Source organism: Lissotriton helveticus, chromosome 6, assembly GCF_964261635.1.
Source record: "Lissotriton helveticus chromosome 6, aLisHel1.1, whole genome shotgun sequence".
In the NCBI taxonomy this organism is placed as follows: Eukaryota; Metazoa; Chordata; class Amphibia; order Caudata; family Salamandridae; genus Lissotriton; species Lissotriton helveticus.
In genome coordinates this window covers 1,597,754,350-1,597,771,911 of record NC_136067.1, presented here as the reverse complement: position 1 = coordinate 1,597,771,911, position 17,562 = coordinate 1,597,754,350, and the positions used below count along the sequence as shown (strand labels likewise).

Here is a 17,562-nt window from a genome sequence, read left to right as displayed (position 1 = left end):
ACTACTGTGCCTTAATCGATTTCGAGGCCGGCCTCTGGGTTGTAGGCCCGTATTTGTTTGCCGATATTCTCCAATAAAGGTTTTCCAAAAAAAAAAAAAAAATTACACTGATCTCCAAATTCGGAAAGGATCATATTCTATGCTCCTTTTACAGACCCACCTCTCCTACATATATATGGAACTATGTCGTTCACAAGGATCCTGGCCCACAGGTTGAATCGCCTCATGCCCAGCTTTGTCAACCAATCAGATAGGACTTGTAGCTATGATACAAAAAGGCTCCTGAATATCATCAATAACGTTATAAAGGACAAGAAAGAATACCTTGCTCCTGGCAAAAGAAAGTGAATTGGCCCTATCTGGCGGAGATTCAAGAGTTGGGTCAGGTTTTGTAAATGGGTACTTTACGACATCAACCAGCTTAGATTCTTTAGACCCATCCTCCAAACAAAGTGGTACAAAGCAGGACTGCTACTTCTCTCCCTTACTTTATGGTATGTAAATTGAGTTGTTGGCAGAGAGAGCGAGTTAAATGGAGATGTTTGAGAGGTATCTGACCGGGCAAGACATGCAAAAACTGAAATTATATGCAGAGGACCATTTGGAGTCACCCAACTTAGTAACTTCCCTCCCAGAACCGATAATGGAAATAAAGCAATTCGAAGAAGCATCTGTTTTTTTCTTTACATTTTCAAAAATCTCATAAATTGGGAGTCTTTACGAAAATGGAATTGGAAGAATTTCAAAGAGCCCAAACCACCCTCATATTGTAGAGAATTAGCGGAGAAAATATCCTGATTAGTACCCTACCCCAGCAAGAAAGAATACAGGCGATTCTGGGAAATCGTGGTGCGAAGGAGGAGATGCTATGGGTGAGGTGGGAGGGGGTGCTGTGGGTGGGTCGTGGAGAGGTGCGAGGGGGTGATGTGGGTGGGGCAGGGGTACAGGTAAGCTGCTTCACCGATTAAAGAACAGCCGAAAACCAACACGATACTGGGAGGCTGTCCTGCATGATAGAAATACAATCTTTGATACCCAGAGTAGCTTATCATGGACCTTCCAAACACACAATTGAATCCCTTGCATTTGCTAATGGGCGGGCAGATGGCATTAGCACCCTGTGCAGTAAAAACAGATCATCAGTTCCTTATGAAGCACTGGTAGGCTACCTCATCAAAAGACGTGGTTATAACGCTTCTGGGAATGGAGAAAATTATTATGAAGAATGAACACTCAGGTGACTGCTATGGAAAGATTTAGGCATCATTTATTAATTTACTCTCAGGTGAATTTTGAGAACTTACCTGCTCCAAGTAACTGAGTCTTATGAATTACTGCACAGAATTACAGCAGTGGGGAGATGGTTTTACTACTAGAAACCACCCATAAGGAGTTTTCATCATCCAGGCAAGCACATGGCACAGTATGGATATCCCTGTTCTCTTACACAAAAGTATTGATATAAATAGTTTAAGATCATTCCGGAAAGTGAATGAAGCTCGTGGGGGGTGGAGGAGATTACCTCCTAGTTTAAATGTTGTGCTTTATTCCCCTGCCGGCCAGTGGATGTAGGCAGGTGTATGCTGAACCAAGATGAGGTAGAACAAAATGAAAAAGAAATTACCCATAAGATAGTAAGCCAGAATTCAACTCGGTTACAATGCTCTGTTGGTAAAATAGCACCCCCTGGAAAAGCCACACTGGTCTGGTCTCATCCAAAGTTTAATGCACTTTTTTATTAAACATAATAAATATTAATCAAACCATAAACGGGACATAATATTGTTAAAATCTTTCAATAGCAACCAATTTCAACTACAAGTGCTACTGTATACAAATTATTAGATTGACCATATCCAGGACTTACAGCACAGAATTCTTCAAAGGATATTCTTCCATCCCCGTCTTTATCTGCATTAATTATGGTTTTGTCTACTATTTGCTGCAACTGTGTATCTTTGAGATTGTTCCCAACCATCATTTTCAATACTTGGAAGAGCTCGCCATTGGAGATGTAGCCATCTTTGTCCATATCATAAATACGGAAAGCAACTGTAGAAAATGTAGCAAAATAATGTAATGGATTACAAGAAATAACAAACCGTTACCAAGTAAACAGTTTTAATTTAAAGAACAACTTCCAAAGATGGACAGATCATCTTATATATTAAATGAGTTTAGATAACCACGTTAAAGACTAAAACATTACAAATTAATTCAGGTTCATTAAGTTTCCTGCAGTAACGGATTTAATCAATACATCACGCATGACAGGCAAAATCTTCACCTCTATTCGCAATTTACAAACTTACATATGGTTTAAAATGCCTTCCTTTTCAGGTAAGGGAGCCATGTGATGAGCAACACTCGTGGTGTATACCAGGGTCATGTGGATTGGGCCACTTGTAAAGGACTGTAACTGACGTCAGTTTACTTCTATAACGTACTGTTGTTGATGTCCATGTGTATGGACCCATCTGCTTCTGCCACGGACCAACCTCCACAATACATCTCCCAATCAGTGTGCCATTGCCTACATACTCTTGAAAGATGTGGCAAAGAGGAAGAGAACACTTTCAGAGAGACCTTACCTTCAAAATAAAACAAATTAAAAACTTTCTATGGCAGTGGATGACCTTTCATATTATCAGCCAATTCCTCTTCTCTTGTATCTAGTCAAGATTTTTTATTTTTTTAAATGCCATTTGGAAAAATGCAAGCTTTCTTGCAAACCTCTGAGGCTCTAAATGTATTTCAGGCATTTTATGAATTCTGAGTTGGTGTTTCTGTTGGTGTTGGATGACTTCTGCCATGTTGGACCGTGATGAGGATTGTGTGTTGATAATGCTGGACTTTTCTCCAGAATTCAGCATTACAGACCACGTCTTCTTCTCGGGAGAATCTCGAACACCGGAATGAGGCTGCAAAATGGATTCAGTCTTTTTCTTATGACTGCCGCAAAATTACACCGTTTTTGTTCACATGCTCTGGATGCCGTTTTCACATAGAAGGTCATTTTAATGTAGAATTTGAGCCTTTGAATATCATAAACACTAGATAAAGAGGAAAATTATGGAGCATACCTATGCTACAACCACCACAACTGTCTATAGTTGTCAAATCTCATTCTACTACTTTCCAATGCACTACCCTATTTCTCACCCTATACAGCTCTCAATATATCCACTACCTCCACTCTCTCACTAATCGCAATCCCCATACCACTACTATGATCCCCAAAATAACCCTTTCTAAACTCTTCCCTCCACTATCCCTCCTTACATCATCTCATACCTCTTTTACTATTCAGATTTTCCATACAAGCCTTTCTAAACCCTTCCCTCCGACTCTCCCCCCTCCACCGCCTATTTACTCATCCTAAACCCCCTCCTTCTCTGCTATGAACACCAACAAAGAAAAAGAAAAAACTCTAGACCATTCCCTTTTCCATCCCTCCACTATTCCTTTTTAATTAAAATACCAGACTAACATATCCACCGCTCAAATGAATTTCATATTTCCCCGATACTAAATTCACCACTAATCCTTTTTGGGTTCTGGAGTAGCACGCTACTGTCCGAAAAGCGCATCAACACCTCATCGGGGGTAGCAAGCGTAAGAACCGTAGGATTATTAAAGTTCTGCGGATCTGAAAAACTACATTTGTTGTTAACACGAAGAGCCTGAATAAGTGATACTCCAGCAATATCAACTGGTCTATTACAAGAAAGTTTTTTTCTATGTGGATTAAATAAAACAAAGCACCAGCTTCAAGCCAAATCTGTTCTCTTGCTCCCAGTCCAAGACATGCTTCTTTCTAACCTCCTTTCGCAGGTTTGGACAGAAAACATCTCCACAAAATGAGACGGCGGTAGACTGCCAAGGCTTATGAATTGTGCATATGCGGATTTAGTGCACTGGGCCCTAGGATCCCACATACAACCAGTTCCCTTCAACTGACAATTCAGTGCTTCAGGATTGTATACCAACAGCAAAAGTGACAAGGCACATACCCGTGAGGAAGAGTAGATAGGTGTTGAGAAGAAGTAGCAGGAATACTAAATTTCTCTTTAACCATGTTCCGTCTCCAACTAAGCAGGTTTCCTCCACTAAACCTGTTCTTCGTCTTTTCTGACCTAACTCTCTATGGCCTAGACCCACTCGTTTTTAAAAGCAAAAACAAATTTGCATAGTTTTAGACAAAAGGTGCTCAATATCAACCGGTGTGACCTTCTTGCTTTGAGCATGCTGTAATGCATATAGTGCATTTTCATAATGTTAATACATCTGGGACTCCCTGAATATTAGATTACTGGACTTTAAAGCATCCAGATAGGGCTGTCAAACTGGCATGCAGGCTCGGTAAATTTGAGCAACTCTTGGCTGCTCCTTTATCGCTTCACTGGTTCCCTTTATAATAAAGGCTTGTACTTAAGAAACATGTATTGTGCATTACACAAGACCGGGCCTGTCTTTTCAATTAATTTGCTGGCACCACATGTCCCAGTAAGGCCTTTCAAATGTGACGTACTATAAGCGTGCTCATTTCAGGAGGAGCCTTCTGTGACTTGGAGTCTAAACTATGGAATAGTCTTGCACTTGCAACTCCCTTCACTGACAAAAATGCTCTATTTGACAGTGCTCTGAAAACACATCTCTCAATTAGTGACTTTGTTTTCCTTTAGTAAGTGTAGGGTCACTTGGTTCTCGTTCCAATTGTCAATGTATGCATGGATGATAGCTATGCCTGTAAATAAAGACAGATTCTGTAGGCCATTAATGATAGCTCGGCACTGGTGAAATACGCTCCAATACGCGGAGTACATTTTGGAAGGCTTGAATTACATCAATTTAGCAATTTAGCTACAGGTGATTTAGAATCTTTAGTGTCAGTTTATAACCCAACTGCACTAAATACCAAGGTGCTAGATTTCCTCAAGTTATTTCTTTTTTCCAAGTAGAACTGGAAAGATCTAGCAACCTCATGATTATGAAAAGCCTCCTCTGCAGAAAAAGACTGAGGATAAGATTAATATACTGAAATAGCAAGAATTATCTTCCCATTTTTATTTTCTCCATTTATCGTTTATTTACTTATTTTTACCATAAATCTATTCATTTTATCAAGTTACATCCACTCTGGTTATCCTATGTCCCCAAGACAGCATTTGACACGGTTAATTAATCAGCAGGCATGGAACCTCTCTCTTTTCTAAGAGTGTCAATTTGCCTGCCCTGCCTCTATGGTAATCTTCAGAAGCTGGAAGTTACAGAATTGCATGAGCATTGGGCTGCTGTGGTAATAATTAAATTGGCCATCGAATGGCCTCTAAAGTCCATGGCATTGTTTTTGTTTTTTTAAAGCACAAAAGCTGGATCATCGGTTGGCTTTTACAAGTCAATGTCCGGCTTCTCACACAATGCAAAATGGATATTGATAAACTTCCTAGGTTGCTCTTTAAAGTTGTAGAGAAAAGACTCCTCTGTGTTAGTCTTACTCAAGTCGAAGCACTTGGGGGACACTTCTAACTGGGTGTGAAACATCAGCAATAGCGTCTGGAGAAGAGAAATGGCTTGCACTGGTTGTGTGTATGCATATAATATTTTAATAGAGGGAGCCGACCCAAAAGGCAGCAGAGGGTTGTAGATGGTTAAAGGCAAGCTTAAAGTCAGCTAATAGTAGGAAAAGTGGCATTGCGGACGGTTAATGCACACTGATGTAGTGCTTTTTTTTTTTTTTTTTTTTTTTTTAAAGACATGGGTGTTCAACTCTTTTCTAAACTGGAGCTGCAATGGAGCACTACTGATGAATAAATGGATATACTTTATATTCTGGGCACAGAGTTGGAAATGACAGATTGCCTTGGTTTTTCTTTTTACACTTCTTAGTCTGCAGTCTGGTGGTGGCCTGTCTGCAGAGTTGCCGAGAACCAACAAGGATGACTAGTTTATCTGCATGATAAATAGGGGTACTGGTAATGATGGCTCTGTACATGATGGAGCTAGATTTGAAGATTATGTGGGCTGGCAAGCGGAGCCAGAGTGTTCCTTCAGGCTGGGGGTGATGGAATCATGCTTTTTCTTCGTGGAGAACGTTGTAGTCTGGCCATTCTTCCCCTTCACGATCATTCTATTCATAGTTGTCTTCTCTTACAACTTTCCTTTCTTCTACCACGTCATTACCCACATGTTCCTCCTGATCCTCCTCACTCATATCTTTGACCTTTGGAGTACCTACTAGTGAAGGAGGTTGTCTAGGTTGGGGCAGGGGGCAGAAGGTAGGGCAGAGATGCCAGCAAGCATGGCTGTATTATTAGTGGAGAGGATGGCATGGGAAATCAGACAAAATTCACCCATCTTGAACTGCAAAGAGTGCAGACAAGCCACTATGGACCATAGAAGATTTGTGAAAAGTAATCCAGAGGCAGATTCTCAAAGTAATGCTTATTTATCTCGTACTAAGTTTTTCAAATGCAATATAGAGATAATTCTTCTACTGCTCCCTCTTTTTCGTCACCTAAGGCTTACTGAGACATACACCACATATTAAGATGACGTGGACTGCAGGTCACTTCTGAGTTGTTTGCTATGCTAAAATCAGCACAAAACGGCAGTGCAGTGTTGGCCCTAGAACGACAGCACTATTGATAGTCTTAGGTGTATCTAATAATGGTGCTCAGCCCCTTGTGGTTACACTGCCAGGGGACCACTAAACGTATAAAATAAATTTTACTGAAGAGGGAATATTACAAGTATTTTTACACAATTTCTATCTCGGATTCAGATTAATATACAATTAAATCACACGAATTCTTCTTCTTTTAGTCCACTGCTCCTTCTTTTTCATCACCTAAGGCTTACTCAGACATGTACCACACAATAAGATAACTTGGACTGTAGGTAATTTCTGGGTTGTTTACTATGCTAGTTAACACAACTTAATAGTGCCATTACCTGGACAGTAGTGACTTCTTCCTGCAAGAGCTGCTCTGACGTTAGCTGCTCTTTAAATTTCAGCAGCACTGAAAGTGATGGTACCTGCTTGTTTAAAAACAAATGACTTATCGACAAGTAAGATAAGAGGCTGATGGTCCATATCCAGAAGCCAGACCATCTCTCTTACACTTCTCTGTCACACTCTATGCATTAAGCAAGTTAAGTTACAAAAAAACAGAATCATAAGTGTGCACCTCTCTGAAACTTTACATAGACACCCAACCCCTTCCACAAAGCACTGACCTACTAATTCACTCCTTACCTAACAACCAAATGCAACAATTATAGTAGGTTCTGGCTCAAACAGAAGATAGTTAATTATCTGCAACGCAACTATCTCTCCAAAATTCTGGGGAAAAAAACGTATACAGGAGTAAACATAATGGCTAACCGTGTAGTGTGGCCCAGTCTTGCAATGGAAGATTCTGGTAACATAATTCACAAAGGCTGAGTGGTTTATAAAGTTCACCAGAAGAGTGACAGGTCGATGTAAATCCATACTACATGTTACCCATTATGTATTTTTTACATTTTTATACTATGGGGGTTATTACACTGAAATGTTTCTTTCTAAAATTAAGAATGGTTAACTGAAAACAATAAGTGAAATATTGAACTTTATTTCCCTTCACATTGTTAAAAAACATCCTGTCTGTAGAATGGAAAGACGGCTGAAGCTGTTCTCCTCAAACTGCAGCTGATGTTAGGTGTAGAATATTTACATTTTGTTTACCTTTTGTGAATAGATTGGTGACAAAACAACGAAGGAGGATAAGTTACTTACCTGTAATCCTAGTTCTCTTCCAGGGGTATACTCATCAAAGTCATAAGCACTGAATTATCTCCGCCCATGTGCGGGAACCCGGGGCATATACAAAAATACATATATATGGGTATGTTTTAGAAAAGAAGTATGTAGTGCTAAATAAACACACACATATACATGTATAACATAACCATATGCAGCCCCATACATATCCAGTAGGCTAAGAAGCCCAAATTACATGCATTTCTCTAGATGAAAATCACACATACATATAATGTGAGAGAAAGACATGCACAGTAATAGCATTCCACGATACCCGATTTATTTTATGAAAATAAAAGGTTAATAGCAGGCAATGAGCCTAAGAAAGGCTGCATAAATAAATAACATCCTTGTACAGAAAAGGAAACTGGCACCTCGCCTTTAAGGCCTCAGAGATCCTGAGCACTTTGCCTTTAAGGCCTCCAGGAGACCCCTGCTCCCATCATGCACCACAGGTGACAGTTAGGTCAGTTCTTTTGTACAGTATAAGAAACCTGTAGGAACCTGCATCAAAGATGCAAGAAATACTGAGTAAACTGGTAATGCTCGTCCGGGGAGGCGGGAGGGTTGATAATGACTTTGATGAGTATACCCCTGGAAGAGAACTAGGATTACAGGTAAGTAACTTATCCTTCTCTTCCAGGGGATACTCATCAATAGTCATAAGCACTGAATAGAGTAGCAAGCCCATATCCACTTCCGGGCAGACTAGCAAAAAACAGCAAACTAAATTGACGTATACATGTTAAACGGTATTAGCAAACAAGTTTCTCAGCGAGGCTTGCCCAACCTGAGCATCTGCCTGCGTGTCAGCATCTAAACAGTAGTGGTGAGTAAAAGTATGAACTGATCGCCATGTAGCTGCTTTACAAATTTCTGCCATGGGGACATTCCTCAGGAGAGCCATGGTAGAAGCTTTCTCCCTAGTGGAATGGGCCTTAGGCTTCCCCGGAAGGGATTTGTTGGCCAATTGGTATGACAGTAAAATACAAGAAACTATCCATCTAGAAATGGATCTTTCGGAAGCTGCAGAGCCTGTGTTAACAGGACCATAGTTAAACAATCGTTCTGATTTCCTCAGAGTCTTTGTTCTGTCTAAGTAAAACTTCAGAACCCTCTTGAGATCTAGGGAGTGGAGAGATCTTTCCGGAGGATTTGAAGGGTTCGGAAAAAAGGTAGGTAAAGTAATAGTCTGGTTAATATGAAAGTCTGAGATTACTTTAGGCAAAAAACTAACTAGGATGTGTTCTGAGCACAACTCTGTTAGATTGAAACACAGTATAAGGTTCCTTACAGCAAAGAGCCTGGATCTCACTCACCCTGCGAGGAGATGTAATAGCCACCAGGAACGCGGCTTTCCATGTTAAATGTTTTAAGGAAGCTTTATGGATTGGCTCGAAAGCCCCCATTAACTTTGTTAGCACAATGTTAATTTCCCATGGAGGAGAGGGAGACCAGACTGGTGGGTAAACATTTCAGCCCTCAAGAAAATCCTTTACCACAGGAATCCTAAACAAAAGAGTCTGGTTGGGGGACTTCCTGTAGGCTGTGATAGCTGCAAGGTGAACTTTGATAGAAGCGAACTGGAGACCAGATATAGCTAAATGCAGCAAGTAGGGTAAAATCACCTGTTCCTGACCCCGGATGGGATCATGTCCATTGTCCACACACCATAGGAAGAACCGCTTCCACTTGAAGGCATAGGATTTCCTTGTGGAAGGTCTTTTCGCTTCTTTGAGAATAGCCATACAGTCTGGGTTCAATCGTAGGTGTCCATATTGTAGGACTTCAGGAGCCATGCTGTCAACCGGAGGTAGGACAGGTTGGGGCGAAATACTCTCTCTGCCTGTTTGGATAGGAGATCCGGGCGTCATGGCAACCTCTTGAGTGGTACTTCCGTTAGTTGAAGGAGGTCTGGAAACCTCCACTGGCGAGGTCACTTCGGGGCTATTAGGATCATCCTGGAGTTGATCCTGTAAAGCTTGTTGAATACAACTGGAATCAACGGGATCGGTGGAAAAGCGTACAGTAAGCTCGGAGACCATTCGATCAAAAGGGCATTCCCTTTTAGGCCCCAATGCATTTCGGGCTACCCGCCCTTTCTCAGGGAGCATAACTGAAATATAATCATGGCATACATACTTGATAAGAGACTTAATTCTATCATACACAATGTTAAATACATTCCCCCTGTTCTTTTAGTGACTAGAGGCAATTTCCCTGCGATATGTTTGTGCTTGTGAACATAGCTATTTAAAGGAATAGAAAATAGAAAAAAACATGAACTTACGGCCATTATTATATTTCAGTTATGCTCCCTGAGGAAGGGTGGGTAGCACGAAATACATTGGGGCCTAAAAGGGGATTTGTAGAGAAAATGTCAAAAACATGAAGATAATTTCTGACTAACTGAGAAATAAACTAAGTACAACAATATACCCACAAGACTGTATCTATTTGTCAATCTAAATTGTAGAGAATTGAATAACTCCTATTACAGGACAAAAAGGAGTGCCCAGGGCGATGCAACCAATTGAATTTGGAAGCGCATCAATGTATTTATGCTTCAAATGTTCTCAGTATTGTGGCTCAGTATTAGCAGATACTTCAGTGAAACAAATCATCCAACAGCCAATTCTAGTCGAAGCGCGAAGAATAATTAACATGCTCCTGCTGCACAAGCAGTCAATCCAATGCTTATACAAGGAAAGTGTTTCCTTCCATCCACAAACAGTATGTAAGACATGTGATAACCAATCACATAACATGCCCTCTGAGCCAAGTAGTAGAACGAAGGCAGCATGTGGCGAGAACAGACAACCACAACGTGATATTCGGTCACATGACGCGCGATGCTCACATTCAGGGGCTATGTGAAAAGTGTGCAGCAAAGACTGAGTGACGCTGCGTGAAACACAAGACATTGCAGCTGATCCTGCAAAGAGCCGTTTAATGCACACAGCTTGATATATGTGGCGCCAAAGCTTCACCTTTTGAATATCCCAAGCATCAGTCTGGATCGGGAAAATGTTTTGATCGCGCTCCCATGCCGGCAAGGGGCGTCGGCTCTGCACGCAGCACCATGTGACATCAGTGAAGCCAAAAAGTGCTACGGTCGGTGTGATAACGTCAGTTTCCATCCATTTTTTAAAGCACTTTCAAGGCAAACAGGTGAAACTAACATCAATAATATAGGTGCAGTTTTCTTTTAAATGAAGAGAACATAAGAATAGTTTGAAAACCTGTGCAGATGGGTCGGTATTGAATCTGCAGATAGATATTGTAATCATCTGAAAAATCCTTACCAAATGTAAGGAACTTGTCCTTCTGATGGCTATATCTGTATATTCCACACCATTTGAATAGACTCCCTAAGCAGTCCCACAAACGGAGGTCGGTGCATGGCTGTTTAACCAAACAATCCTGAAGAACTGACTGAGCGAAGTGACCATCCCTCTTCATTTCGGAATCCAAACAATAGTGCTTTGCAGAAGTGTTAAGGGATGAGAAAGTTGCTGCTCTGGAAATATCTGCTTTAAGTACTCTTCTCGCTAGTGCTGAGGTTGAGGATTTGGCTCGGATAGAATGAGCCCGAATACCTTCTTGAGGTTCTTTGTGTACCAGGAAATAGCAGATCCTGATACACAGGTTAATCCATCTTGAGAGTGTCCACTTGTCGACTTGCCTTGCCTTTCATTTTTCCAATGTACCCCACAAAGAGCAATTCAAGAAGTCAGATCTTGTGTTCTGTCCATGTAGAAGCTTACAACTCTTTGGAATTCAAGGCGATTACGTTTTTCCTCCTCTTTAGTCGGTTGTGGAGGAGGAAATAAAGTGGAACGGAGTATAGATTCACCCGAGTGGACGGGAGTAACCACTTTTGACAGGAAGACAGCCCTGGTTGTAACACCAGTTAAGTCTGAAAAGAACAAGGTGAAGAGAGGCTTTGCACTCAAAGCCGGAAGTTCGCTTACCCATCTTGCAGATGTGAAGGCCATTAAGAAGATTGTTTTGAATGTTAACAATCGTAAGGGACATCTATGTAACTGTTTGAACAGGGAACACATTAGGTAGGTAAGCACAAAGTTGACAACCATTTGTGCCAGAATGAAGGGAGAAGTACTTTTTTGAGACCCTTAAGGAATATTAGAATAATTGGAGATTTAAAGAGTGATGGTTGAACAGGTAGGCATGGAAAAGCCAATAAGGCTGACAAATAACCTTTAACAGTAGGCATCATGCTGTCCGGCTGGGATAGTGAGAGGCCAAATGGAGAATGTCAGACAATGAGCCTGAATAGGATCTATAGATTTCTGTGAACAACATTTAACAAATTTGGCCCATTTGCCAGAATAAATAATTTTGGCGAAGTGTTTTCTTGCACATAAAATGACATACACCACTTAGGGAGATTTAAAAAAAGGCACTCTGTTTGCCCTGCTCAATCTCCAGGCATTTTGGCAGAGGCTCGGGAGAATGTGGTGTAGCACCTGTCCCTGCGAGAGAAGGTCCACCCTGTGAGGGAGCAATAGGCACAGGGAGAGGTGAATGAGGTCTACATACCACACCAGACATGGCCAAAGCAGGGCTATTAGGATTATTTGTGCCCAGTCAAGGCAAACATTTCTCAACCTTAAAAGAATCCAGGGTCCGGGAGTAAACACTTAAGTGCAAAGTTCAACTTCAGATTAAATTCATCCCCTGATGTACCCTGCATCAGATACTCAAGTGAACAGAACATTGGGCAGTGAGCATTTGAGAATGATAAACAGATCTATTTGAGAAGCCCACACATTCAGAAGATCCTCTGGCCTACCTCTGGGAGAAGGCACCTTTCGGGGTCGGCAAGATGATGCAGACAGACTGTCTACTCGTATGCTAAGCAATAGGACCATGTGATTTGCCACCAGACAAATGTGATGGTTCTGAGCCCAGGACCAAAGTCTTAGAGACTCTGTGGCGAAAAGAGACTATTCTACTCCCTCTTGCTTGTTGATGTACCACATCCCAGTCAAATCTATCAAGATCTGGGCTGACTGAGCACAAAGGGAAGGAAGAAAAGCCTTGAGTCAGACAGATTGCCTGCTCTCCAGTTCCTCCAGATGAGTATTTCACCAGAGGGTGGAGGCATCTGTGATCAATGTTGCCATCAAATGTGAAAATAGGAATCTTGTAAGCCGCTAGACATCAGCCAGTTTGTTGCTTGCAGCGTAAGTAGAAACTGAGCAAGGGACAGCATCTTGAATGTTTCCATTTTGAGGAAGCAGTTCAACACCCTGAGGTCTAGGATCGGACGAAGCCCACAATCTTTTTTGGAGATCAGGAAATAAGAAGAGTAGCATACTTGATCCTGTTCTTGTTCTGGCACTAGATCCACTGCACCATTATGTAGAAAGGACTTCTAACTGAAGAATAGATAGATGGTCTTGTGGCAGAAGAACAGGTTTGAAAGGGGCGAGGGTGCAGTCTGTTGAAAGTGAAGGGCATACCTACTTTCCCCAATCTATAAAACCCCATGGTCTGAGGTGATTTTCCTTAACATTTGTGGAAAAGAAGATACCCGCCCTCCAACTGGTAGTATGTGAACCAACAACACGGAACCAAGACTGCTTCCCTGTTGTAGCTGGGGAAGAGGAGGGGGATGGGTAAAGCACGCTGTCTTTATTTGCCATGCCCTCTATATTGTCTATAGAGAAGGTTCGTCAGCTGGTGTTGCTGCAGAGTACTGTTGGCACCATCAAAAGGAGAATTTCTAACTGAAGCAACAACATTTTTTAACTGGCGGTTGTCTCTGGGTTGAGTTTTTAGCACAAGGGTTCTTTCAGTAGCTTTACGTTTTTTATATCTTCACAGTGCTAAATCTACCTTAGCACCAAAAGGCTGAGATGCATCGAACTGTAAGGCCATTGATTTTGGATGCACATCCCGTGAAAACCCTGAAAATCTCAACCAGGCATGTCTTCTGAGAAAGACTGAAGTTCCCATAGCTCTGGCTACTGAGTCCTCAGTGCCTAGTCCCAGTTGTTTCGCAGCTGCCTGGCCGTAACCCCTTAGCTCCTTAAAGCAGTCTTGAAGCTCAGCAGATAAATGAGGAATCACTGCCTGTGCAGAGTCTAGCAAGGCATGAACAAAGCAACTCATTAGGCAGTTTGTATTGAGAGATTTCAATGCCATACTTCCAGCAGAAAATATCTATTCAGCATAGTGTTCAATTTTCTTGGACTTCTGTCAGAAAAGACAGCCCCAAACTCCTGCAGTGCTATAGGGAAGCCAAAAATGCATGCTTTAACTTCCTTAAACACAGTAGGGCTTACCAATTATGCTAAACCCTCTACCATGTATTGTCATGAAGGCAATGGGTTTGACACTGGATTGCCAGTTATAGGACCACGTGGATATGAGAAAGCCCGGAAATAATGTTCCGCAGCGCTGGACTCCGTCGCAGCTGGGTTCCTGCCCTGCTTCTGTTTTGTGGCTCTCTCTGCACATCTTGTTATAGGCTCTGAAAACACTGTCGAGTTCCCCTTTGTTTAGTCCCACATGCTGTTGCTGCCCTTGTTCTCTGCAACAAAACCACACACCTCTCAGTCAGATTATCCAGATGTGAGATTCCATTGTTGTCTAGTTTTAAGAGTCCCAGTTTTCTGTTTTACAGATAAATACAGACATAAAAGATTGCGTTTTCGGTCTCTGTTTTTAAAAGTGGAAAATTACTTCTTGTGAGTAACTCTCCATGCGGTCCTTCATGAATTCTAGGCCAACAGCCGAGCATGTGGATTTACAAAACAAGATGAGCTTTCCTTAAACCCCTTAGCTGCGTTCGTCGGCCAATGGCCGCCGTGAGCACTACCGCCGTAGTGCTGCGCACATCCGTTGGCCGACGCGGCCCCGTCCACTCCACTAAACCACCGCAGTTAACCGGTTAAATACAGACATTAGTTAACATATATGTGTATATAAAGCCATATATACACACGTCTGTGTAGTGTTTTGTTATTTGTGGTTGCTTAATTTGCTAAAACTCGACAAGCATCAAATTATGTATGCATGCTTATCAGTTAAATGTGGAAATATACCTTTTAATGACTGTTTATATTCAAAACATAAAATACATATGGATAAATACCAATAAAATGGCCCAGAAAATAAATATAGATGAATGCAGACGTGAAATGCTAAAAAACAAATACCATAAAAACAGAGTCCTATCTATTTTACACATCACCGTACTCAGTTGTCCCACTCTGAACCACTCTTCTCTGGCATCAAATCTTAGGGAGGAAGAACCTCATTACTATTTATGTATTACAAATCACTAAGCCCTGTATTGATTTAACGGATTTCCCTAATCCGAATTGAGAAATAGAATACCTTGTTGATAAATCTGGTCTAAAAAAGAATGGTGTTTTGGTTGTGTGTTACACTTTATTTACTATATATCAAGTTGTAGAAAGTTGTGACTTAGCGAAAGTGAGATCCACCCAAGAGCCTGAACTTTTTTGCACTCCCCAGGAAACGTACCCTGGCTTCAGAAAACATTTTAACTGTGAACACAGACTCCGAGTGAGTGACACAAACTATGGACACCTTTGAATGCAATTGGGGTTCTTAACATCTGCTGGAACCCCATTTAAAAATAACCAATATGCATGGAACCTTCTTAAAGCTCTAGTGATGCCCAGGAAGTTAGCAGTAATCGAGTGTACGGCCCATTGATATCGTAAAGATGAGGTAACTAAAGCAAATGTTCTGGCTGATTCAGCTGCTAGAAAAGCCATGCTGTTTGCAAATGCTGATATTATCATGCATGTTGTACAAACCAATTAATTTCCAGTACCTTCGTTGAAAGAGTTGTCTTTTTTACAGAGAGAGCCTTGGAGGAAGAGAATCCATGGATCAATTAGAAATGTAAAAGGGGCCCTGGTGGGTTGTTGGATGAAAACACTAGGTGTTTGGTCGTACCAAAACTTCTACCTCCCAACCTTGCAAGGTTATACTATAGAGCAGCCTATGTTGGTAAGGATAGTATGTTAAGTATTACAGTAACCAACTGACATGCTCCCTTCCATTACTCAAAATCATTGCCTCTGCTGTGTCAATTGTTAGTCCCATAAAAGAGGGAGAGGGATCAAGCCCGCTTACCCCCAAGCTGCCCTCCGCTTAAGGGCTTTCTTCAAGCACCTGCAGAGTAATTTTGTCCAGATGCCAAGGTGTGCGTCAGACTAATGTGTCCTGGTGATGGTCTAGGTTTTCCGGGCGGGTGAAAGCTTACCTTTCAGCAACAACAGATGCCATCACAGTTACAAAGAGTCTCCTCAGGGATTTTATTCCCTGTTTTGGAGTAGTAATCCGGCTATCCGTGACCGAGGAACACACTTCATCTAGACCATAGTGCAGATTTGTAAAGCATTAGGAATAGTAGAATCAGCTGGTAAAGTACAGAGGAATAATGGCACCCTTAAGAATAAGATAGCAAATAAAGTTCAGAAATACAAATGAAGTTTTCTGTGACTTTGTGTCCATCAGAGCCAAACCTACTCAGACAACTAATTAAAGCCCTGATCAAATAGTGATGGGGTGAACTATGATGTAACCCTCAAACCCTCCAATGTCTTCAGCGAAGTCAGACTTACAACTGAATAATGAGGTTGTTTAACATAATTGAAGAAAGCTTATAAGCGGTCTCTACAGTTTCTGTTCTCAGGTCCAAGTTGATTTACTGGAGTATTGTACAAAGGTCTGCCACTCTCTTCAGCCCAGGGACTGGATTTACATCCTAGTGCATCAGAGGAAGTCTGCTCTGCAACCTCCCTGGCACAGCTCCTACCAGACCATGCTCATCACCAAAACAGCTGTTAAGGGTCGTGGTCTGATGACTTCAATCCATTTCTCTCAGTGCAAACATGGCACACTTCACCATTTGGAGACAACAGCACATAGTCATATGCATCTGGACCAGAGTCCAGCCCTGGGCCGGGGGGTCCTCAGCTAAAACTATTCTTGTTGCTGCTTTATCTCCCGCCAGTCAACCATGCTGCTGGGTGCTCAATTTCTTCATCTGCCCCTCCACTGTCGTGCAATGGTCTCGGCCATTACCCCTCATCATTACCACATCTGCCGAAGGTAGGTGAGGACGTCCTGGATACTGGATCTCTTTGTGGGTCTGGCTTGGTGTTTTTACCATTGCCTTGAGTATCTGGCTCTTGGTGGGATATATCATCACTGCGATATGGTGAGTTAGCGAAAAGCCTCGCTGCTGAGAACCTGTCCTTGTGCAGGGCCACCACTCTGTCTTTGTGAATAACTCCTTTGTGCTGTTGCTGAGAAATACCAACAATTAATCTTCCTTCTTGATGGCTCTTTACTTAATTGCCTATGGATGTGTAAGATGTCTATGATTTGAGTGCCCCTCCATAAAAATTAAACGTGTCTTGACTTGTTCTACCATGGGCGCCAGCTGCAGGAGTACAATAGTATTTACTCCAGTCTTTCCAAGGACTTGAAAAACAACAATTTCCTTGGCTGCCACCATGCCGACGTGAATTGTACTTATGTCAGAATAGGGGATGGGTTTGTGAGCACCGCAAACCTAGCAACCATAGTCTTTTTGAGGGCCAAAGAGTGAGTGACACTATTTTAGAAACCATAAGCTTTGGGTCTCCCCCATAAGAAAAGAGACTTTCTCCTGGTATGGTGTTTCACACACGTCATCATGATGTAGAAGCTAATTTCATTTGCTGAACTAAAGCCTATCCTTT

At 41.8% G+C, this 17,562-nt stretch overlaps 1 protein-coding gene across 1 annotated transcript in view; it reads right to left on the bottom strand.

Moving 5' to 3' along the window:
- PPP3R1 (protein phosphatase 3 regulatory subunit B, alpha) overlaps window positions 1–17,562 on the bottom strand; it is a 237,969-nt gene that overhangs the window by 39,046 nt on the left and 181,361 nt on the right. The window contains 1 exon segment of the mRNA XM_078649398.1: window positions 1,868–2,052. Within this exon segment, the coding sequence (XP_078505524.1) occupies window positions 1,868–2,052 (185 nt within the window).